The 25941-nt window shown below is 42.3% G+C and overlaps 1 protein-coding gene and 1 long non-coding RNA gene across 2 annotated transcripts; both read right to left on the reverse strand.

Annotated features, from left to right (window-relative positions):
• Positions 1–6892: 6892 nt before the first annotated feature.
• Positions 6893–12803, reverse strand: LOC145867132 (uncharacterized). Its single transcript, XR_014383235.1, has 4 exons — positions 12346–12803; positions 11038–11211; positions 10772–10818; positions 6893–8575 (listed from the first exon to the last, which is right to left on the reverse strand). It is a non-coding gene; the product is annotated as an uncharacterized LOC145867132 (long non-coding RNA).
• Positions 12804–19846: 7043 nt separating this feature from the next.
• LOC145867095 (NLR family CARD domain-containing protein 3-like) lies at positions 19847–23217 on the reverse strand. The gene is made up of 4 exons (XM_082971141.1): positions 22811–23217; positions 22453–22681; positions 20308–22078; positions 19847–20036 (listed from the first exon to the last, which is right to left on the reverse strand). Exons 2-4 carry the CDS (start codon positions 22634–22636, stop codon positions 19847–19849), a joined length of 2145 nt encoding a protein of 714 aa, XP_082827267.1. The 5' UTR covers positions 22637–22681; positions 22811–23217.
• Between the last annotated feature and the right edge of the window lie 2724 nt (positions 23218–25941).

The raw sequence follows: 25941 nt of genomic DNA on the forward strand, positions 1-25941 counted from the left end.
CCTGTATGAATCAGGAACACCATTCTTCCTCCAGTCCCACCTATTGTCCCTGTATGAATCAGGACCACCATTCTTCCTCCTGCCCCACCTATTGTCCCTGTATGAATATTAGTTGGCATCTAATTGAAGAACATACTGCTTTATAGATCCCAGCCTGACAAACAATTGTCTGGACCTTACTTTGAGCACTTGCACTGGGCCTCCATAGAGTCTCCATGTGTCAAGCAGTACAGAGAAACCCCCTCTAGATGACAGCAGAGGCTCTTGGATCTACCCTGTCTATCCACCAGTTTAGTGACCTTGTTCCATCAATATGTCCATACTACTTCACAACCCATTTGAGGTCTTGACCAGCAATGTCCCAATGGGCTCAACCAAGCCGAGAGTGAGGTTCTAGAAAGAGGACTGACTTTCATACCAACTCCTAAACAGGTGGACTGACTTTCATACCAACTCCTAAACAGGTGGACTGACTTTCATACCAACTCCTGAACAGGTGGACTTTCATACCAACTCCTAAACAGGTGGACTGACTTTCATACCAACTCCTAAACAGGTGGACTGACTTTCATACCAACTCCTGAACAGGTGGACTTTCATACCAACTCCTAAACAGGTGGACTGACTTTCATACCAACTCCTAAACAGGTGGACTGACTTTCATACCAACTCCTAAACTGGTGGACTGACTTTCATACCAACTCCTAAACAGGTGGACTGACTTTCATACCAACTCCTAAACAGGTGGACTGACTTCCATACCAACTCCTAAACAGGTGGACTGACTTTCATACCAACTCCTAAACAGGTGGCCTGACTTTCATACCAACTCTTAAACAGGTGGACTGACTTTCATACCAAGTCTTAAACAGGTGGACTGACTTTCATACCAACTCCTAAACAGGTGGACTGACTTTCATACCAACTCCTAAACAGGTGGACTGACTTTCATACCAACTCCTAAACAGGTGGACTGGGAGGAGCTCCGGAGGGGATCTACACGTCTATCATAGAAGATTGAAGTTATCAGATCATTGTGAATATGAAACAGATTTTCCTCAGATACTATTTCCAAACCCCTCACATTGGGAACCTCAGTTGGAGTCAGAAACTATACAGACTCTGATACGTAGGGATGTGGCTCCCTTTTCACTATTCAGAACCAGACCTGTTTATCAGCTTAACCTTACAAATGGTTAAAAATCAAGCTCTAGAAATATAGTGATTAAACCAGCAGATAAGGGGGCTCAGATTGTTGTAATGGATAAAGTGAATATCTTCTTGAAGCCAATAGACAATAGGATCATGTTAAACACTATGTTCCATTGTCCCACTCAACACAACCGGAAAACACAAAGATTAATCCAGGAGATAAACTGTATGAGGATAAGTACATTACAGATAAACAGATGGTCTGTCTTTTTGGGCCAGATTCTCCAAGGCCTAGGCAGTTTTACTTACTGCCTAAAATACATATCTCCTGAGACGTGGGTGGTTCCCTGCGGCTGACCAATAGTAAATGATTGTGTCTCAGAGACGTGGGCGGTTCACTGCGGCTGACCAATAGGAAGTGATTGTGTCTCAGAGACGTGGGCGGTTCCCTGCGGCTGACCAATAGGAAGTGATTGTGTCTCAGAGACGTGGGCGGTTCCCTGCAGCTGACCAATAGGAAGTGATTGTGTCTCAGAATCTTACTGTATTGCTGAATATATAGACTTTTATTGCTGAATATATAGACTTTTATATCAACCCTCTACCCCAGAAACAGCCAGCTATGTTCAGGATACTGATGAATGAAGGGTTTATTACTATTGTAGTACTGACTTTAATATCAACCCTCTATCCCAGAAACACCCAGCTATGTTCAGGGTACTGATGAATGAAGGGTTTATTACTATTGTAGTACTGACTTTTATATCAACCCTCTATCCCAGAAACACCCAGCTATGTTCAGGGTACTGATAAATGAAGGGTTTATTACTATTGTAGTACTCTTTTTATAAACTTAGCTACTGACTTGTTCTATTGTTGTTGCATTGTCAAGAAGTTAACCTGCAAGGAAGCATTTCAGTACATAATACTTGTATTGTGCTTTATATTATTATAGATATTTTAGGGTTGCCATGGATTTCAAGCAGACAATGCCATCAGGTCCAAACCCCAAACAAGGAAATTGTAGGAGACAGGCGTGTTGGGGTTTCCTGCCAGCATGACCACCCGCTTCACTTCCTGAACATGAAAAAGGCTGAAAGGTGGGATGCAGTAATAAGGAGTTTTTTTCAGTTTCTTTTTCAGTATTTTATTTCAGTGTTGATTAATTTAGTTAATTTAGTAAATTGTATTTAGTTATTTAGTGCAGATAATGATGTACTTCTTCTGTAGTTTGTCAAATGCAGTGAACCTGCAGAGAGATGAAGGAGGGGATGAGAGGCCAGACCATCAACCTCATCTTCTTGGAGGACATTGATGCCAGATGCAGTGTCACCTGTAACTTATAAATCATCTCGAGGAGTCACCTGTGACAGTATTCATAAAGAGTAGGAGAGCTGATCTAGGATCAGTTTAGCCTTTTAGATCATAATGAATCAGATTACACAGAGAGGATTGACCTGATCCTAGATCATAATGAATCAGATTACATGGAGAGGGGGGACCTGATCCTAGATCATAATGAATCAGATTACATGGAGAGGGGGGGACCCGATCCTATATCATAATGAATCAGATTACACGGAGAGGGGGGACCTGATCCTATATCATAATGAATCAGATTAAATGGAGAGGAGGGACCTGATCCTAGATCATAATGAATCAGATTAACTGGAGAGGAGGGACCTGATCCTAGATCATAATGAATCAGATTACAAGGAGAGGGGGGACCTGATCCTATATCATAATGAATCAGATTACATGGAGAGGGGGGGATCTGATCCTAGATCATAATGAATCAGATTACATGGAGAGGGGGGACCTGATCCTAGATCATAATGAATCAGATTACATGGAGGGGGGGACCTGATCCTTGATCATAATCAGATTACACGGAGAGGAGGGACCTGATCCTAGATCATAATGAATCAGATTACATGGAGAGGAGGACCTGATCCTAGATCATAATGAATCAGATTAACTGGAGAGGAGGGACCTGATCCTAGATCATAATGAATCAGATTAACTGGAGAGGAGGGACCTGATCCTAGATCATAATGAATCAGATTACATGGAGAGGATGACCTGATCCTAGATCATAATGAATCAGATTACATGGAGGGGGGGACCTGATCCTAGATCATAATCAGATTACACAGAGAGGGGGGACCTGATCCTATATCATAATGAATCAGATTAAATGGAGAGGAGGGACCTGATCCTAGATCATAATGAATCAGATTACATGGAGGGGGGGACCTGATCCTAGATCATAATCAGATTACACGGAGAGGAGGGACCTGATCCTAGATCATAATGAATCAGATTACATGGAGAGGGGGGACCTGATCCTAGATCATAATGAATCAGATTACATGGAGAGGGGACCTGATCCTAGATCATAATGAATCAGATTACATGGAGAGCCGGATATATATAATATACCCTACTATTTTTTTATATTTAATATGCCATAAACTATTGTTTTTTTTAACAGTTTCATTAATTCATTGTAATTAACTTAATCATTATGACACACCCCTCTCTATTGTCATTGGTTGCACTAATTGCACTGTTTGTCTACATAACCTGGTTCAAGTATTGATGACATCACCCTGAAGAAGGCACAGTGATGCTGAAACGTTGGTAAATACCCAATAAATTACTGGGAGTTTATATATGGAGTGTGGGACTCTCTTTATTTTGATAGTTCATAACTCTTATGTATTTGCCATCTTTTTGTGTTTTTCAGGCAGCCTGGGAAAGAACTGAAAAAACTCACTAAAGAGTCAAGACAGAGACACCAGAAAGACCCAAGAAGACTTGGATGCAGCATCAGAGGACAGAGAGGGATGTTCAGAACTCACTCAGTCTGGTCAGTTGGTGAGGGTAGACTTGGAGGCTGCTTACCTGACATGGAGGAAGTCCCCTCTCCTCTCCCCTACCTTCCAAATACCCCCCTCCTCTCCCCTACCTTCCCTATACCCCCTCCTCTCCCCTACCTTCCCTATACCCCCTCCTCTCCCCTACCTTCCCTATACCCCCTCCTCTCCCTACCTTCCCTATGCCCCCCTCCTCTCCCCTACCTTCCCTATACCCCCTCCTCTCCCCTACCTTCCCTATACCCCCTCCTCTCCCCTACCTTCCCCTTGCCCCCTCCCTTCTCTCCCCTACCTTCCCTATACCCCCCTCCTCTCCCCTACCTTCCCTATACCCCCCCCTATTATGTTGGACCATCATGTTTATTTGTTTGAATCTTGTCTTTGTTTGTGATCAGGTTAGAAGAGAATGACTCCTCAACCCAAGAGGCCCTGGAGCAGCTGTGATCAGGTTAGAAGAGAATGACTCCTCAACCCAAGAGGTCCTGGAGCAGCTGTGATCAGGTTAGAAGAGAATGACTCCTCAACCCAAGAGGCCCTGGAGCAGCTGTGATCAGGTTAGAAGAGAATGACTCCTCAACCCAAGAGGCCCTGGAGCAGCTGTGAGAGAGCAGCAGTGTGGAAACATTTGGGGAAATTTAAAGAAGGTTTCCTGGAAAAGAGGTTTGACTGTTACGTAAAGGGTCAGAGCCACTGAGTGAACAAAATATTAAGGATACCTTCCTAATATTGAGTTACGCCTGGTCAGTTTGTCATGGAAAGAAAAGGTGTCCTTAATGTTTTGTGTAAATTGCACAATAATTATACATTTATGGATTGTTTTATGTAGCCTATTGTTTTCTATTTATTCAACCTGCCATCTACCCACCTGGGGACTGAGGGTTATGAGAGAACCCCCACATCACTAGCTTCTCTTTATTCAACCTGCCATCTACCCACCTGGGGACCGAGGGTTATGAGAGAACCCCCACATCACTAGCTTCTCTTTATTCAACCTGCCATCTACCCACCTGGGGACTGAGGGTTATGAGAGAACCCCCACATCACTAGCTTCTCTTTATTCAACCTGCCATCTACCCACCTGGGGACTGAGGGTTATGAGAGAACCCCCACATCACTAGCTTCTCTTTATTCAACCTGCCATCTACCCACCTGGGGACTGAGGGTTATGAGAGAACCCCCACATCACTAGCTTCTCTTTATTCAACCTGCCATCTACCCACCTGGGGACTGAGGGTTATGAGAGAACCCCCACATCACTAGCTTCTCTTTATTCAACCTGCCATCTACCCACCTGGGGACTGAGGGTTATGAGAGAACCCCCACATCACTAGCTTCTCTTTATTCAACCTGCCATCTACCCACCTGGGGACTGAGGGTTATGAGAGAACCCCCACATCATTAGCTTCTCTTTATTCAACCTGCCATCTACCCACCTGGGGACTGAGGGTTATGAGAGAACCCCCACATCACTAGCTTCTCTTTATTCAACCTGCCATCTACCCACCTGGGGACTGAGGGTTATGAGAGAACCCCCACATCACTATCTTCTCTTTATTCAACCTGCCATCTACCCACCTGGGGACTGAGGGTTATGAGAGAACCCCCACATCACTTGCTTCTCTTTATTCAACCTGCCATCTACCCACCTGGGGACTGAGGGTTATGAGAGAACCCCCACATCATTAGCTTCTCTTTATTCAACCTGCCATCTACCCACCTGGGGACTGAGGGTTATGAGAGAACCCCCACATCACTAGCTTCTCTTTATTCAACCTGCCATCTACCCACCTGGGGACTGAGGGTTATGAGAGAACCCCCACATCACTAGCTTCTCTTTATTCAACCTGCCATCTACCCACCTGGGGACTGAGGGTTATGAGAGAACCCCCACATCACTAGCTTCTCTTTATTCAACCTGCCATCTACCCACCTGGGGACTGAGTGTTATGAGAGAACCCCCACATCACTAGCTTCTCTTTATTCAACCTACCATCTACCCACCTGGGGACTGAGGGTTATGAAAGAACCCCCACATCACTAGTTTGCATGTTCTGCAGCCTTGTAAAGATAAGGAGGGGACGACTGGGAGGCAGGTTGGCATTTATTGTCATGAATCTTGCCCTGGAGGCAGGTTGGCATTTATTGTCATGAATCTTGCCCTGGAGGCAGGTTGGCATTTATTGTCATGAATCTTGCCCTGGAGGCAGTTCATCAAAGTGGTTACTAGCTGGCACAGGCACAAAGTAATACAATCCGATTTTAATCCTAACCTCAACCCTAACCACACTGCTAATCCTTCCCTTAAATTAAGACCATAAAACAAAATTATTTTCCACAGCCAATTCTGACTTTGCAGCTGACATATCTAGAGGAAATCGCACAGTTCTGCCTCCAGGTCAAGATTCATGACAAACGTCAACATGAGACAGAGAGAAGTAATGTAAAAATCAATAACAAAATTGTTTTCACAATTAACATGCTTTTTCTTGTTTCAAGTATGTTTTATTATGAAAAGTACAATATAACCATGTATACTTGTACAACTATGGAGCGTATGTCCACATATAATTGTACAATTTGTTTTTCCAACATAAAAGACAAAAAATGATCACATTGGTATTTTAACAGTGTTATTGTAAGAGTTTAAATGTTTAAACAGAGGATACATCTAAAACAGGATAAAACAAGTGCAGTATGTTGTGAGAATGTTACTTTAACGTCGACTCATAACGTCACACTATAACTTCATGGGAGTCTTGTGGAAAGACTGCATGTTGTTTTGGGTGGATTGAGTGACGGCTTCATCAACATTTTGCAGAATATTCCGGTAATATTTTCACCTCGTCGGCTGCTGACATTCATAAGGAGTTCCAGTAGTTTATTTGTCATTTGCAGGTATTAAAAGTAATACATACATTGTAATTCCTTGTTGGATCTCTCTCACATACAGGACAGTACATACCAGTGGAGGCTGCTGAGGGGAGGACGGCTCATAATAATGTCTGGAACAGAGTGAATGAAATGGAACACATGGAAACCACGTGTTTGATACCATTCCACTTATTCCACTCCAGCCATTACAAGCCTGTCCTCCCTAAATAAGGTCCCACCAACCTCCTGTGGTACAAACACAAACAGTAAAATATATCATAAAAAATGCAAAGTGGTAAAAGATCAGAAAATATTACAAGCCTGTCACGTGTGAGTGTTCAATGTGTGTTTGTCCATTGTGTGTGTCAGTGTTTATGTGTGTGTCAGTGTGTGTGTGTTTGTCCTGTTTGAGCAGGTGGCCAGCGTGTGCCTAGTGTGTGTGTCTGTGTCAAGTGTGTGTGTGTTCAGTGTGTGTGTGTTCAGTGTGTGTGTGTGTTCAGTGTGTGTGTGTATGTCCAGTGTGTGTGTGTCTGTGTCCAGTGTGTGTGTGTGTGTGTCTGTGTCCAGTGTGCGTGTGTGTGTCTGTGTCCAGTGTGTGTGTGTCCAGTGTGTGTGTGTGTGTGTCTAGTGTGTGTGTGTCTAGTGTGTGTGTGTCCAGTGTGTGTGTGTCCAGTGTGTGTGTGTGTGTGTCCAGTGTGTGTGTGCGTGTGTGTGTGCGTGTGTGTCTAGTGTGTGTGTGTGTGTGTGTCTAGTGTGTGTGTGTGTGTGTGTCCAGTGTGTGTCTAGTGTGTGTGTGTCTAGTGTGTGTGTCCAGTGTATGTCTGTGTCCAGTGTGTGTGTGTGTGTGTCTGTGTCCAGTGTGTGTGTGTGTCTGTGTCCAGTGTCCGTGTGTGTGTGTGTCTGTGTCCAGTGTGTGTGTGTCTGTGTCCAGTGTGTCTGTGTCCACTGTGTGTGTGTGTGTGTGTGTGTGTATGTGTGTCCAGTGTGTGTGTGTCCAGTGTGTGTGTGTGTGTGTGTGTGTGTGTGTGTGTGTGTGTGTGTGTGTGTGTGTGTGTGTGTGTCCAGTGTGTGTGTGTGTCCAGTGTGTGTGTGTGTGTGTGTCTAGTGTGTGTGTGTGTCCAGTGTGTTTGTGTCCAGTTATTATTTCAAGTACACTGAAGAGCCAATATAATGAACCCAAAACCCTGGATAGAGGGGCTCAGTGACTGTGGAGGTGAATGTGATCAGGTGGGTCAGTGTGTCAGAGGAGGCTCTATAGAAGGACAGAGTGCCGGCTGGCCAGTCCAGATACACTCCTACTCTGTGGGACCTGGAGGGGCGGACGGCTATGGTAGTGAGATTATTATTATGCCAGGCAGAGTAACTGTTGTCAGAGCAGAACAGACACCAGGACTTGTCATTGAATCCAAGCCAACAGTCATCACCCCATCCTCCCCTGCTGATTTCTTTATATGTCACTCCTATACCAGCCCCCATTATCCCACTCCACTCTACCTCCCAGTAACAGCGCCCAGTCAGACCCTCTCTACACAGCACCTGTTTAAGGTCCTCAAATCTCTCTGGGTGATCAGGATACGGCTGCTCCTCTATCCTACATGTCACCTTTCTGTTCTCCTCAGACAGAGAGAGGAGTCTGTTTACTGTGTTTAGGTCCAGTGTGAGATCACAGACATCTGATGGATGAAACCAGACACAATATTAGAAATCATCATCATTCACATTAGAATGTTAATAACTCACTTTTCACTAATTAATTTAATGTAGATGTTTCTAGGTATCAAAAGGAGAAGTTAAGGTAACTGGAGACTTGTTGAATGATCATATGTTATTATGTACGGTAATATAAAACACACTTATTCACAATAATTACACACACACACACACACACACACACACACACACACACACACACACACACACACACACACACACACACACACACACACACACACACACACACACACACACACACACACACACACACACACACACACACACACACACACACACACGTTGTCAAAGCAACTCTTTGTAAACGTTGGTGTCCCTGATTTGTGCTTCTGTAGAACTACAGATGATATTTAATATGACCAAGTCAGTAATGATGGTGGTCTTTGACTTAACTTGAATTAAGACTTATTCTTACTCATATTATTCATATAAAACACACTTATTCCCATTAACCTGTTGGGGGTAGAGGGCAGTATTGACACGGCCGGATAAAAAACGTACCCGATTTAATCTGGTTACTACTCCTGCCCAGTAACTAGAATATGCATATAATTATTGGCTTTGGATAGAAAACACCCTAAAGTTTCTAAAACTGTTTGAATGGTGTCTGTGAGTATAACAGAACTCATATGGCAGGCAAAAACCTGAGAGGATTCTGAACAGGAAGTGGCCTGTCTGACAAGTTGTTGTTCATCTTGGCTCTTTTTATTGAAGACTGAGGATCTTTGCTGTAACGTGACACTTCCTACGGCTCCCATAGGTTCTCAGAGCCCGGGAAAAAGCTGAACAATATCGAGGCAGCCCCAGGCTGAAACACATTATCGCTTTTGACAAGTGGCCGATCAGAGGACAATGGGCTTAGGCGCGTGCCCGAGTCGACCCCATGCTTTATTTTCTTTCGTCTGTTTACCTAAATGCAGATTCCCGGTCGGAATATTATCGCTTTTTTACGAGAAAAATGGCATAAAAATGGATTTTAAACAGCGGTTGACATGCTTCGAAGTACGGTAATGGAATATTTAGAATTTTTTTGTCACGAAATGCGCCATGCTCGTCACCCTTCTTTACCCTTTCGGATAGTGTCTTGAACGCACGAACAAAACGCCTCTATTTGGATATAACAATGGATTATTTGGAACCAAACCAACATTTGTTATTGAAGTAGAAGTCCTGGGAGTGCATTCTGACGAAGACAGCAAAGGTAATAACATTTTTCTTATAGTAAATCTGACTTTGGTGAATGCTAAACTTGCTGGGTGTCTAAATAGCTAGCCCTGTGAAGCCGGGCTATCTACTCAGAATATTGCAAAATGTGCTTTCACTGAAAAGCTATTTTAAAATCGGACATATCGAGTGCATAGAGGAGTTCTGTATCTATAATTCTTAAAATAATTGTTATGCTTTTTGTGAACGTTTATCGTGAGTAATTTAGTAAATTCACCGGAAGTTGGCGAGGGGTATGCTAGTTCTGAACGTCACATGCTAATGTAAAAAGCTGTTTTTTGATATAAATATGAACTTGATTGAACAAAACATGCATGTATTGTATAACATAATGTCCTAGGTGTGTCATCTGATGAAGATCATTAAAGGTTAGTGCTGCATTTAGCTGTGGTTTGGGTTTTTGTGACATTATATGCTAGCTTGAAAAATGGGTGTCTGATTATTTCTGCCTGGGTACTCTGCTGACATAATCTAATGTTTTGCTTTCGTTGTAAAGCCTTTTTGAAATCGGACAGTTTGGTTAGATTAACGAGAGTCTTGTCTTTAAAATGGTGTAAAATAGTCATATGTTTGAGAAATTGAAGTAATAGCATTTCTAAGGTATTTGAATAACGCGCCACAGGATTCCACTGGCTGTTACGTAGGTGGGACGATTTCGAAGTTAACTACACACCTGTATGCATCATGAACACAATCACACATTTCTAATATAATTTCTAATATAACACAAACGCACCACACACACACACACACTGTCAAATCAAGTCTTTGTAAACGTTGGTGTCCCTGATTTCTGCTTCTGTAGAACTACAGATGATATTTAATATGACCAAGTCAGTAATGATGGTGGTCTTTGACTTAACTTGAATTAAGACTTATTCTTAGTCATATTCTTCACAGCAGTCAACACTCACATTTTCTAAGTCCAGGTTTCATTCTGTTCTCTCCACCATGTTCCACACTGTAGCGGTAAGCAGAAAAACAGACAGTCATTGAGGGATACACCTGAACACACACACACACACACACACACACGCACACGCACACGCACACGCACACGCACACGCACACACACAGTCAGCATATAACTTTGTCCAAGTGGTGGTAAGAATGTTTGTCTTAACTAGCCTGATAAGTCAAACATGTCTGATATGAACATTGACATAAACCCTCTACATACTTGAGTTTCTCCAGTCTGCAGTGTGGATCCTCCAGTCCAGCAGAGAGCAGTCTGATTCCTGAGTCTCCTGGGTGATTGTAGCTCAGGTCCAGCTCTTTCAGGTGTGAGGGGTTTGACCTCAGAGCTGAGACCAGAGAAGCACAGCCTTCCTCTGTAACTAGACAGCCTGACAGCCTGCAAAGAGTCAAATCATATTAAAATCACACTGCTATTCTTTGGTGGTGAAAATAGTGGCAGTATATTTCTTCAACATATGAAACCTTCCATATCTATTCATAAATTAATGTATCATATTATAAATTACAAATTATCAACGTTTTGCCTGCAGATAGAAACATGTATAGTACAAATATTTGAGTAGACTGACCAGACCAGTTTAAAAACAGTATCAGTCAAAAGACAGACAGTGAGGTATCAGATATAGATTGTATTGAGTATACAGTCCACACCATATCTATTTTGACAGTGAAGATAACAATTTAAATGTGGCTCTAAACTCCAACATTTTGGATTTCAGATCAAATGTTTCATATGAGGTGACAGTATATAATGTCACCTTTTATTTGAGGATATTTTCATACATATCTGTTCCACCATTTAGAAAAAATGAAAGCACTTCATGTATCTAGTCCCCTATTTAAAGAAGTCATATGTTTTCTGACCAATTCACTCATAGTGGCTTAAAGTAGTCACAAGTTGAGTATTTGATCCGATATTCCTTGAACGCAGCGACTACATCAAGCTTGTGACTCAAACTCGTTGATTGATTTTGCAGTTTGTTATCGTTGTGTTTTGGGTTGTGTTTTGTCCAATATTAAAATGGTGGATGATGACTGGATAATTTTCTGTCTAAGTGAGTAGATAACATGTTTCTAAACACTACTAAATGAATCCTGATGATTCCATGAATAAGAAAAATCATGAATGAATCATGAATAATAATGAGTGAGAAAGTTACAGAGGCTACAACAAAACATGCTAACCTCTCACCATTACCAATAACAGAGACTACAACAAAACATGCTAACCTCTCACCATTACCAATAACAGAGGATACAACAAAACATGCTAACCTCTCACCATTACCAATAACAGAGGCTACAACAAAACATGCTAACCTCTCACCATTACCAATAACAGAGGCTACAACAAAACATGCTAACCTCTCACCATTACCAATACCAGAGGCTACAACAAAACATGCTAACCTCTCACCATTATCAATAACAGATGCTACAACAAAACATGCTAACCTCTCACCATTACCAATGTATTTATTTATAAGCACCTCACATTGTGGTTACTCACTACATGGTAGATATTCCCTCAGCGAAGTATGGCAGTTCCATGCAGGTTTCCTCACCAAGTCCAAGGCAGCACAGCTACCCATGCAGACAGTACTCCTTAGCTGTAACCGATATCCCCATGGCAACACAGCTACCCATGCAGACAGTACTCCTTAGCCGTAACTGATATCCCCATGGCAACACGAACTCGTTTAGCTTCCCAAGCAATTATCTCCCGGTGTCACACGATGCTAGGCTAACCTCAAGGCTGGCTAATACCTCCACGACGAGACGGTAGCTTCAGTCTTTACTAAGTTTTAACTAAATTATAACAACTCTTTTATTAAATAAAACATGTATTTCCCTTCATGTCTTAGTAGCTATGGGTTTTGTTGTAGTTCTGTCGTCTTCTTTTATAATTTTTCTTCACCAACCGTCCTGAGGTAAAACGTCCATCCTTTCATCAACGTCTTTTTCCCTCCCGTTAACCAGGTCAACTCCCATTGGCCACAACTTAACAAGCGACCTTATTGGTCAAAACGTAAACTTCAAAGTAAAACAAACTATTCACTTATACATTAAATAAATATTTCTTCAAAAAGCATAATGCATTAACAACATTACAGTTTAGGAGCAATTCAATCATCTTTTAAATATAATACCAATTAATTATAACAAATAAACTCAATACTTGGTTCAAACAAGGGTATTACACAAACATACAGTCAATAATACAGGAGAAAAATAAGTCTATATACAATGTGAGCAAATGAAGTTAAATAAGGGAGGTAAAGGCAAAAAAAGGCCATGGTGGCAAAGTAAATACAATATAGCAAGTAAAACACTGGAATGGTAGATATGCAGTGGAAGAAAGTGCAAAGTAGAAATAATGGGGAGCAAAGGAGCTAAATAAATAAATACAGTAGGGGAAGAGGTAGTTGGGCTAAATTATAGATGGGCTATGTACAGGTGCAGTAATCTGTGAGCTGCTCTGACAGCTGGTGCTTAAAGCTAGTGAGGGAGATAAGTGTTTCCAGTTTTAGAGATTTTTGTAGTTCGTTCCAGTCATTGGCAGCAGAGAACTGGAAGAAGAGGCGGCCGAAAGACGAATTGGCTTTGGGGGTGACCAGAGAGATATACCTGCTGGAGCGCGTGCTACCGTTGGGTGCTGTTATGGTAACCAGTGAGCGGAGATAAGGGGGGACTTTACCTAGCAGGGTCTTGTAGATGACCTGGAGCCAGTGGGTTTGGCGACGAGTATGAAGCGAGGGACAGACAATGAGAGCGTACAGGTCGCAGTGGTGGGTAGTACAGTGGGGGGGAAAGTATTTCATCCCCTGCTGATTTTGTACGTTTGCCCACTTACAAAGAAATGATCAGTCTATAATTTTAATGGTAGGTTTATTTGAACAGTGAGAGACAGAATAACAGCAAAAAAATACAGAAAAAACGCATGTCAAAAATGTTATACAATTATTTGCATTTTAATGAGGGAAATAAGTATTTGACCCCTCTGCAAAACATGACTTAGTACCTGGTGGCAAAACCCTTGTTAGCAATCACAGAGGTCAGACGTTTCTTGTAGTTGGCCACCAGGTTTGCACACATCTCAGGAGGGATTTTGTCCCACTCCTCTTTGCAGATCTTCTCCAAGTCATTAAGGTTTCCAGGCTGATGTTTGGCAACTTGAACCTTCATCTCCCTCCACAGATTTTCTATGGGATTAAGGTCTGGAGACTGGCTAGGCCACTCCAGGACCTTAATGTGCTTCTTCTTGAGCCACTCCTGTGTTGCCTTGGCCGTGTGTTTTGGGTCATTGTCATGCTGGAATACCCATCCACAACCCATTTTCAATGCCCTGGCTGAGGGAAGGAGGTTCTCACCCAAGATTTGACGATACATGGCCCCGTCCATCGTCCCTTTGATGCAGTGAAGTTGTCCTGTCCCCTTAGCAGAAAAACACCTCCAAAGCATAATGTTTCCACCTCCATGTTCGACGGTGGGGATGGTGTTCTTGGGGTCATAGGCAGCATTCCTCTTCCTCCAAACACGACGAGTTGAGTTGATGTCAAAGAGCTCTAATTTGGTCTCATCTGACCACAACACTTTCACCAGTTGTCCTCTGAGTCATTCAGATGTTCATTGGCAAACTTCAGATGGGCATGTATATGTATTCTTGAGCAGGGGGACCTTGCGGGCGCTGCAGGATTTCAGTCCTTCACGGCGTAGTGTGTTACCAATTGTTTTCTTGGTGACTATGGTCCCAGCTGCCTTAAGATCATTGACAAGATCCTCCCGTGTAGTTCTGGGCTGATTCCTCACCGTTCTCATGATCATTGCAACTCCACGAGGTGAGATCTTGCATGGAGACCCAGGCCGAGGGATATTGACAGTTCTTTTGTGTTTCTTCCATTTGCGAATAATCGCACCAAATGTTGTCACCTTCTCACCAAGCTGCTTGGCGATGGTCGTGCAGCCCATTCCAGCCTTGTGTAGGTCTACAATCTTGTCCCTGACATCCTTGGAGAGCTCTTTGGTCTTGGCCATGGTGGAGAGTTTGGAATCTGATTGATTGATTGCTTCTGTGGACAGGTGTCTTTTTTTACAGGTAACAAGTTGCGGTTAGGAGCACTCCCTTTAAGAGTGTGCTCCTAATCTCAGCTTGTTACCTGTATAAAAGACACCTGGGAGCCAGAAATCTTTCTGATTGAGAGGGGGTCAAATACTTTTTCCCTCATTAAAATGCAAATCAATTTATAACATTTCTGACATGCGTTTTTCTGGATGTTTTTGTTGTTATTCTGTCTCTCACTGTTCAAATAAACCATTAAAATTATAGACTGATCCTTTCTTTGTCAGTGGGCAAACGTACAAAATCAGCAGGGGATCAAATACTTTTTCCCCCCACTGTATATGGGGCTTTGGTGACAAAACGGATGGCACTGTGACAGACTGCATCCAATTCATTGAGTAGGGTATTGGAGGCTATTTTGTAATTGACATCGCCGAAGTCGAGGATCGGTAGGATGGTCAGTTTTATAAGGGTATGTTTGGCAGCATGAGTGAAGGATGCTATGTTGCGAAATAGGAAGCCAATTCTAGATTTAACTTTGGATTGGAGATGCTTATAGTGAGTCTGGAAGGAGAGTTTTCAGTCTAACCAGACACCTAGGTATTTGTAGTTGTCCACATATTCTAAGTCAGAACCATCCAGAGTAGTGATGCTGGACAGGCGGGCAGGTGCAGGCAGCGATCGGTTGAAGAGCATGCATTTAGTTTTACTTGTATTTAAGAGCAGTTGGAGGCCACGGAAGGAGAGCTGTATGGCATTGAAGCTCGTCTAGAGGTTAGTTAATACAGTGTCCAAAGAAGGGCCAGAAGTATACAGAATAACACCAATAACAGAGGGGGTCTGATCTTTGTGCCTCTGTAACTTTCTCATTTATCATTATTCACGATTCATTCATGATTATTCATAATCATGGTAGCATCAACATGAATGTAGAAGTGTTCAGAAACATCTTCTATTCTTACTGACAATACAAGTGAAGTGACTCCAAAATGACAGGACATTATTCACCATTCAGTTTCTATTAGGAAAAACATCATCCAAAACACAACCAAAACAAACTGAAAAATGAATTCAACAAGTTAGTAGAATCACAAGCTTGATGTAATCACTGCAGGCATGGAACATGGGACTAAATACTAAACTTATGACAACTTTAATACAATATAAGTACATTTGTCCAAATAATTAAGACTTCTTCAAATGGGAGAACTACGTACAGAAAGTGCTTTAATTTCTAAACGGTAAAACAGATATGTATGAAAATACCGTCAAATAAAAGGTGACATTCTGTAAGGTCACCTAATATGAAACATCTCAAATCCAAAATGCTGGAGGATAGCACCAAATGTAAAACTGTAAGCTTCACTGTCCAAACACATATGGTGTGGACTATGTGTCCCTGGTAAACACATGTGGATCTGGTGAACAGTTATCACTTGTTGACCAACTACAGGAATACTGACCTCAGAGTCTCCAGTTTACAGTGGGGATTCCCCAGTCCAGCAGAGACCAGCTTCACTCCTGAATCCTTCAGGTCATTGTTACTCAGGTCCAGCTCTCTCAGGTGTGAGGGGTTTGACCTCAGAGCTGAGACCAGAGAAGCACAGCCTTCCTCTGTGACTAGACAGCCTGACAGCCTGCAAAGAGTCAAATCAAATTAAAATCACACTGCTATGCTTTGGTGGTGAAAATAGTGGCAGTATAATTTTTCAAAATTTTTCAGATATCAGTGTCCTGAAACCTGCCATATCTATTCGTAAATTAATGTATCATCATTAAAAATGACAAATGATCAAAGTATTGCCTGCAGATAGAAACATGTATAGTACAAATATTTGAGTAGACTGACCAGACCAGTTTAAAAGCAGTATCAGTCAAAAGACAGACAGTGAGGTATCAGATTTAGATTGTATTGAGTATACAGTCCACACCATATCTATTTTGACAGTGAAGCTAACATTTTAAATGTGGCTCTATACTCCAACATTTTGGATTTCAGATCAAATGTTTCATATGAGGTGACAGTATACAATGTCACCTTTTATTTGAGGGTATTTTAATACATACAGTTGAAGTCAGAAGTTTACCTATACCTTAGCCAAATGCATTTAAACTCAATTTTTACAATTCCTGACATTTAATCCTAGTAAAAATCCCCTGTGTTAGGTCAGTTAGGATCACCACTTTATTTTAAGAATGTGAAATGTCAGAATAATAGTAGAGAAAATGATTAATTTCAGCTTTTATTTCTTTCATCACATTCCCAGTGGGTCAGAAGTTTACATACACTCAATTAGTATTTGGTAGCATTGCCTTTAAATGGTTTAACTTGGGTTAAACGTGTCGGGTAGCCTTCTACAAGCTTCCCACAATAAGTTGGGTGAATTTTGGCCCATTCCTCCTGAAAGAGCTGGTGTAACTGAGTCAGGTTTGTAGGCCTCTTGCTCGCACACGCTTTTTCAGTTCTGCCCACAAATTTTCTATAGGATTGAGGTCAAGGTTTTGTGATGGCCACTCCAATACCTTGACTTTGTTGTCCTTAATCCATTTTGCCACAACTTTGGAAGTATGCTTGGGGTCATTTTCCATTTGGAAGACCCATTTGTGACCAAGCTTTAACTTCCTGACTGATGTCTTGAGATGTTGCTTCAATATATCCACGTAATTTTCCGCCCTCATGATGCCATCTATTTTGTGAAGTGCACCAGTCCCTCCTGCAGCAAAACACCCCCACAACATGATGCTGCCACCCCCGGGCTTCACGGTTGGGATGGTGTTCTTTGGCTTGCAAGCCTCCCCCTTTTTCCTCCAAACATAACGATGGTCATTATGGCCAAACAGTTCTTGTATTGTTTCATCTGACCAGAGGACATTTCTTCAAAAAGTACGATCTTTGTCCCCATGTGCAGTTGCAAACTGTAGTCTGGCTTTTTTTATGGTGGTTTTGGAGCAGTGGCTTCGTCCTTGCTGAGCGGCCTTTCAGATTATGTCGATATAGGACTCGTTTTACTGTGGATATAGATACTTTTGTACCTGTTTCCTCCAACATCTTCACAAGGTCCTTTGCTGTTGTTCTGGGATTGATTTGCACCAAAGTATGTTCATCTCTAGGAGACAGAACGCGTCTCCTTCCTGAGCGGAATGGCGGCTGTGTGGTCCCATGGTGTTTAGACTTGCGTACTATTGTTTGAACAGATGAACGTGTTACCTTCAGGCGTTTGGAAATTGCTCCCAAGGATGAACCAGACTTGTGGAGGTCTACAATTTTTTTTCTGAGATCTTGGCTGATTTCTTTTCATTTTCCCATGATGTCAAGCAAAGAGGCACTGAGTTTGAAGGTAGGCCTTGAAATACATCCAAATTATGTCAATTAGCCTACAGATGCTTCTAAAGCCATAACATGATTTTCTGGAATTTTCCATGCTGTTTAAAGGCACAGTCAACTTAGTGTATGTAAACTTCTGACCCACTGGAATTGTGATACAGTGAATTATAAGTGAAATAATCTGACTGTAAACAATTGTTTCAAAAATTACTTGTGTCATGCACAAAGTAGATGTCCTAACCGACTTGCCAAAACTATATAGTTTGTTAACAAGACATTTGTGGAGAGGTTCAAAAACACGTTTTAATGACTCCAACCTAAGTGTATGTACACTTCCGACTTCAACTGTATGTGATTGACGATTAAAAATTAAATTCTGATGATGCCATGATTAAGAAAAATCATGAATAAATCATGAATCAGAATGAGTGAGAAAGTTACAGAGGCCACAACAGAACATGCTAACCTCTCACCATTACCAATAACAGAGGCTACAACAAAACAGCTAACCTCTCACCATTACCAATTACAGAGGCTACAACAAAACATGCTAACCTCTCACCATTACCAATAACAGAGGCTACAACAAAACAGCTAACCTCTCACCATTACCAATAACAGAGGCTACAACAAAACATGCTAACCTCTCACCATTACCAATAACAGAGGTTACAACAAAACAGCTAACCTCTCACCATTACCAATAACAGAGGCTACAACAAAACATGCTAACCTCTCACCATTACCAATAACAGAGGTTACAACAAAACATGCTAACCTCTCACCTTTACCAATAACAGAGGCTAAAACAAAACATGCTAACCTCTCACCATTACCAATAACAGAGGATACAACAAAACATGCTAACCTCTAACCATTACCAATAACAGGGGCTACAACAAAACATGCTAACCTCTCACCATTACCAATAACAGAGACTACAACAAAACATGCTAACCTCTCACCATTACCAATAGAGGCTACAACAAAACATGCTAACCTCTCACCATTACCAATAACAGAGGATACAACAAAACACGCTAACCTCTCACCATTACCAATAACAGTGGGGGTATGATCCTTGTGCCTCTGTAACTTTCTCATTCATCATCATTCTCCATTCATTCTTATTCTTACTGACAATACAAGTGAAGTGACTCCAAAATGACAGGACATTATTCACCATTCAGTTTCTATTAGGAAAAACATAATCCAAAACACAACCAAGACAAACTGCAAATGAATTCAACAAGTTTGTAGAATCACAAGCTTGATGTTATCACTGCAGGCATGGAACATGGGACTAAATACTAAACTTATGACAACTTTAATACAACATAAGTGAATTTGTCCAAATATGTTCAACTTTTTCAAATGGGAGAACTAAATACATAAAGTGCTTTCCTTTCTTAACAGTAACACAGCTATGTATGAAAATACCCTCAAATAAAAGGTGACATTCTGTACTGTCACCTAATATGAAGCATTCTAAGTCAAATCCAAAATGCTGGTGCATAGCACCACATTTAAAACTGCAAGCTTCACTGTCCAAACACATATGGTGTGGACTATGTGTGTCTGGTAAACACATGTGGATCTGGTGAACAGTTATCACTTGTTGACCAACTACAGGAATACTGACCTCAGAGTCTCCAGTTTACAGTGGGGATTCCCCAGTCCAGCAGAGAGCAGCTTCACTCCTGAATCCTTCAGGTCATTGTTACTCAGGTCCAGCTCTCTCAGGTGTGAGGGGTTTGACTTCAGAGCTGAGACCAGAGAAGCACAGCCTTCCTCTGTGACTCCACAACCTGACAGCCTGCAACGAGATCATCATGACTTCCCAAACACACTGTTTATTTAACACCAGAAGTGTAGAAGGACAATGGCATTTGGTTTATTCTCTCAAACAACATATAGATTCATCTTCTGTCTCCTAGAATTGTATGGTCATATTGTAATACTAGATTGAATATCTGATTCAATATGTTATTCAATATAATATTATATACATATTATAATACATATTTTCTCTAAACATAATATTTCTTCCTGATGAATACTTCTTATATGTCATTTTATTTACTCACAGAGCAGCTCTGGAGACTTTGACCACTGGCAGCAGCCTCAGAAGACCTTCCTCTGATCTGGAGTATTTCTTCAGGTCAAACACATCCAGCTCCTTTTCTGAAGTCAGCAACACAAAGACCAGAGCTGACCACTGTGCAGGTGACAGGTAGGTTTTTGAGAGACTTCCTGATCTCAGGTAGCTTTGGATCTCCTCCACTAGAGAATGGTCATTCAGTTCATTCAGACAGTGGAACAGATTGATGCTCCTCTCTGGAGAGGGATTCTCCCTGATCTTCTCCTTGATGTACTTGACAGTTTCATCATGGCTCAGTGAGCTGCTTCTTGTCTTTGTCAGTAGACCTCGTAAGTGCTTCTGATTGGATTCCAGTGAGAGGCCCAGAAGGAAGCGGAGGAACAGGTCCAGGTTTCCTGTCTCACTTTGTAAGGCTTTATCCACAGCACTCTTGTAGAAAGTAACTTCAGACTCGTCTTTTGTTTGCAGTGTGTCAATTAGATTCTCATTGTTGTTGATGAATGAGAGGAACACATATACAGCAGCCAGAAACTCCTGAATGCTCAGATGCACAAAGCAGTACACCTTGTCCTGGTACAGAACACATTCCTCTTTAAAGAGCTGTGTGCACAATCCTGAGTACACAAAGGCTTCATTGACATCAATGCCAGCCTCTTTCAGGTCTTCTTCATAGAAAATCAGATTGCCCTTCACAAGCTGTTGAAAAGCCAGTTTTCCCAGTGACAGAATACTCTTTTTATTCCAGTGTGAACCTGTCTCTTCTTTCCCAAGATACTTTTCATTCTTCTGTTTGGTATGAAACACCACAAGGTGTGTGTACATCTCAGTCAGAGTCTTGGGCATCTCTTCTGTCTTATGTTTCAGCATGTGTTCAAGGACTGTTGCAGAAATCCAACAGAAGACTGGAATGTGGCACATGATGTGGAGGCTCCTTGATGTCTTTATGTGTGAGATGATTCTGTTGGCCAGGTCCTCATCACTGAATCTCTTTCTGAAGTACTCCTCCTTCTGTGGGTCATTGAACCCTCGTACCTCCGTCACCTGGTCAACACACCATGAAGGGATCTTATTGGCTGCTGCTGGTCGGGTAGTTATCCAGAGGAGAGCAGAGGGAAGCAGATTTCCCTTGATGAGATTTGTCAGCAGAACATCCACTGAGGTTGACTCTGTGACGTCACAACAGATCTTGTTCTTCTGGAAGTCTAGGGGCAGTCGGCACTCATCCAGACCATCAAAGATTAACAGAACTTTGTACTTGTTGTAGTTGGAGATTCTTGATTGTTTGGTTTCCATTGAGAAGTGATTGAGAAGTTCAATCAAAGTGTTTTTGTCCCCTTTCATCAAATTCAGCTCCCGGAAAGGGAATGAAAATACAAATTGGACATCCTGATTTGCTTTTCCTTCAGCCCAGTCCAGAATGAACTTCTGCACAGAGACTGTTTTTCCAATGCCAGCGACTCCCTTTGTCAGCACAGTTCTGATACGTTTGTCTTGTCCAGTTAAGGGTTTGAAGATGTCGTTACATTTGATTGCAGTCTCTGGTCTTGCTTGTTTCCTGGTTGTTATCTCAATCTGTCTCAGCTCATGTTCATTATTGACCTGTCCTGTTCCACCCTCTGTGATGTAGAGCTCTGTGTAGATCTTATTGAGAAGTTTTGGGTTTCCTTGTTGAGCGATCCCCTCAAATACACATTGAAACTTCTTCTTTAGATTAGATTTGAGTTCACGTTGGCAAATGACAGCAGGATCATCTGAATCTAGAAATAACACAGAGGATATTAATATTACATCTGTTTTAATGTCTACAGTATTGTAGGACTGTTATAAAGATTTAAATTATCATAATTTATTCTCTTAACTGACTGTATAAATGTTTTCATAATGCATTACAGACTGGTGTGACTGATTATATTATTATTGGTATTATTGATGGTATTATTAATGTTGTCTCACTCTCTGTCTCTCTAAATTAATCAACACAACACATCCCTGCTGCTACTTGTTGAGGCCACTAGGTGTTGTGTTAAGGCTGCTACAATATCATTGAGTTACACAGCTACTTTAGCTGTACTTTAGCTACAGCTTTTAAATGTTATAAAACAGCATTCAACATGAGGCAGACAGATCTTACATTTCTCCAGTGTGTCAGCGAGCTCCTTCTGGTTCATTTTCCTCAGGACGTGCAGTGTGATCTTCAGAGCCCCCTCTCTGGCACTGCTCTCCTGCTTCTCATCTTCAGCATCCACCACTTCCTCATCCTGCTTCTGACTCTCAAAGCCTTCTGGGAGTTCTGGACTAAGAATCCTCTTGAACATCTTCAGCTCGTTCTTCACAAATGTAATAATATTCTCTTCAAGCAACTGAAATAAATCAAGTAAATAAGTTAAGCAAGAGAATAAATGCTTTCTCATTAACACATTAATGAATGATTGACAGATCAACTTTACTTGAGGTCAACAAAAACAAATGTTCATAACAGGACCACATACACTGAATATGGAGGCCAGGTCTGTTTGATGACTCTGGGAAGACTGACCACTGAGAATGTCTGACTCTGATCTCTCCTGTTGGTTTCTGTGCACAAAACATGAGATTACATCTCCTCATCCAGGGAGTGAGTGAGTACGGACAGACAAACAGACAGACATAGACAGAAAGCGGGACAGACAGTCAGAGACAGACAGACAGAAAGAGACAGACAGAGACACAGACAGACAGACAGACAAACAGAGATAGACAGAGACAGACAGAGACAGAGACAGACAGACAGACACAAACATACAGACAAAGAGAGACAAACAGACAGAAAGCGGGACAGACAGTCAGAGACAGGCAAAGACAGACAGAGACAGACAAAGACAGACAGAGAAAGACACACAGACAGAGACAGACAGAAATTAGAAAGACACATAGAAAGACAGAGACAGACACTGAAACAGAGAGACAGACAGACAGACAGACAGACAGACAGACAGACAGACAGACAGACAGACAGACAGACAGACAGACAGACAGACAGACAGACAGACAGACAGACAGACAGACAGACAGAGACACACAGCCAGACACAGAGACAGATAGACAGACACACAGAAACAGACACACAGAAACAGACACACCGACAGAGAAAGACACACAGACAGACAGAAAAACAGAGACAGACAGAGACAGACACACAGACAGACAACAGACACACAGACAGAGACAGACACAGTGAGACTCAGAGACACAGACACACAGACACAGACATGCAGACACAGGAACAGACAGACAGACAGACAGACAGACAGACAGACAGACAGACAGACAGACAGACAGACAGACAGACAGACAGACAGACAGACAGACAGACAGACAGACAGACAGACAGACAGGCAGACACAGACACACAGCCAGACACAGAGACAGATAGACAGACACACAGACGGACAGAGACAGACACACACAGAAAGGCAGACACAGACAGAGACAGACACACAGACAGAAAGACACAGAGACAGACACACAGACAGAGACAGACAAACAGACAGAAAGACACAGAGACAGACAGACACAGAGACATACACACATACATAGACAGACAGACAGAGACAGAGACAGTGAGACAGACAGACAGAGACAGACAGACACACAGACAGCGAAGACACACAGACAGAGAGACAGACACAGACAGAGACAGACACAGAGACAGAGAGACAGACAGAGAGAGACAGACACAGAGAGAGACACAGAGACAGTGAGACGGATAGACAGACACACAGACAGCGAAAGACACACAGACAGACAGAGACAGACAGACAGACACAGAGACATACAGACACACAGAAACAGACACACCGACAGAGAGACAGACAGAGACAGACACAGAGAGACAGTGAGACAGAGACACACAGACAGGCAGAGACAGAGTCAGACACACAGACAGAAACAGACACAGAGAGACACAGAGACACACACAGACAGACACAGAGACAGTGAGACAGACAGACAGACAGACAGACAGACAGACAGACAGAGAAAGACACACAGACAGACAGAGACAGACAGCGAAATACACACAGACAGAGAGACAGGCAAAGAGACAGAGAGACAGATAGACAGACAGAGAAATACACACAGACAGACAGAGACAGACAGCGAAATACACACAGACAGAGAGACAGGCAAAGAGACAGACAGACAGACAGACAGATACACAGACAGAGAGACACACACACACACAGGGAGGGAATATTGTGTTTGTTTAATATTGTTTTAGGACCATGAAAATGGACTAAAGGATTAGCCTATGGATTATGAAAACAACCAAAAGAAATGTGAAAATGTGAGAGGAGAAATGACTAGAGACAGTGTTGTTTAACTCACTGACCATGACCCATGAGTTCTTCTTACCTTTGTTCAGTAGAAAAGTCTCCCTCTCTAAACTCTATAGGTTGACGCAAAGACCGGTCACTCTTCATGGACACACAGCTGGGAACAGGGGAGGCTGGTCTCTCCTGCTTGATTGGACTTCAACACAACAGAGACAAACATTACATCTCTCATCTACTCTGATCTCAGATGGGGAAACATAAGAAGAGCTCTGGATCAGACAGACAGACAGACAGACAGACAGACAGACAGACAGACAGACAGACAGACAGACAGATACACAGACAGACGGAGATAGATACACAGACAGACAGACAGACAGACAGACAGACAGACAGACAGACAGACAGACAGACAGACAGACAGATACACAGACAGACGGAGATAGATACACAGACAGAGATAGATACACAGACAGACGGAGATAGATACACAGACAGACGGAGATAGATACACAGACAGACGGAGATAGATACACAGACAGACGGAGATAGATACACAGACAGACAGACAGACAGACAGACAGACAGACAGACAGACAGACAGACAGACAGACAGACAGACAGACAGACAGACAGACAGACAGACAGACAGACAGACAGACAGACAGACAGACAGACAGCAAAATACACACAGACAGAGAGACAGGCAAAGAGACAGACAGACAGATAGACAGACAGACAGAGAGACACACACACAAGGAGGGAATATTGTGTTTGTTTAATATTGTTTTAGGACTATGAAAATGGACGAAAGGATTAGCCTATGGATTATGAAAACTACAAAAAGAAAATGGGAAAATGGGAGAGGAGAAATGACTAGAGACAGTGTTGTTTAACTCACTGACCATGACCCATGAGTTCTTCTTACCTTTGTTCAGTAGAAAAGTCTCCCTCTCTAAACTCTATAGGTTGACGCAAAGACCGGTCACTCTTCATGGACACACAGCTGGGAACAGGGGAGGCTGGTCTCTCCTGCTTGATTGGACTTCAACACAACAGAGACAAACATTACATCTCTCATCTACTCTGAGCTCAGATGGGGAAACATAAGAAGAGCTCTGGATCAGACAGACAGACAGACAGACAGACAGACAGACAGACAGACAGACAGACAGACAGACAGACAGACAGACAGACAGACAGACAGACAGACAGACAGATACACAGACAGACGGAGATAGATAGACAGACAGACAGACAGACAGACAGACAGACAGACAGACAGACAGACAGACAGACAGACAGAC

This window comes from Salmo salar, unplaced genomic scaffold, assembly GCF_965601325.2.
Source record: "Salmo salar unplaced genomic scaffold, fSalSal1 ptg000206l, whole genome shotgun sequence".
Taxonomy (NCBI): domain Eukaryota; kingdom Metazoa; phylum Chordata; class Actinopteri; order Salmoniformes; family Salmonidae; genus Salmo; species Salmo salar.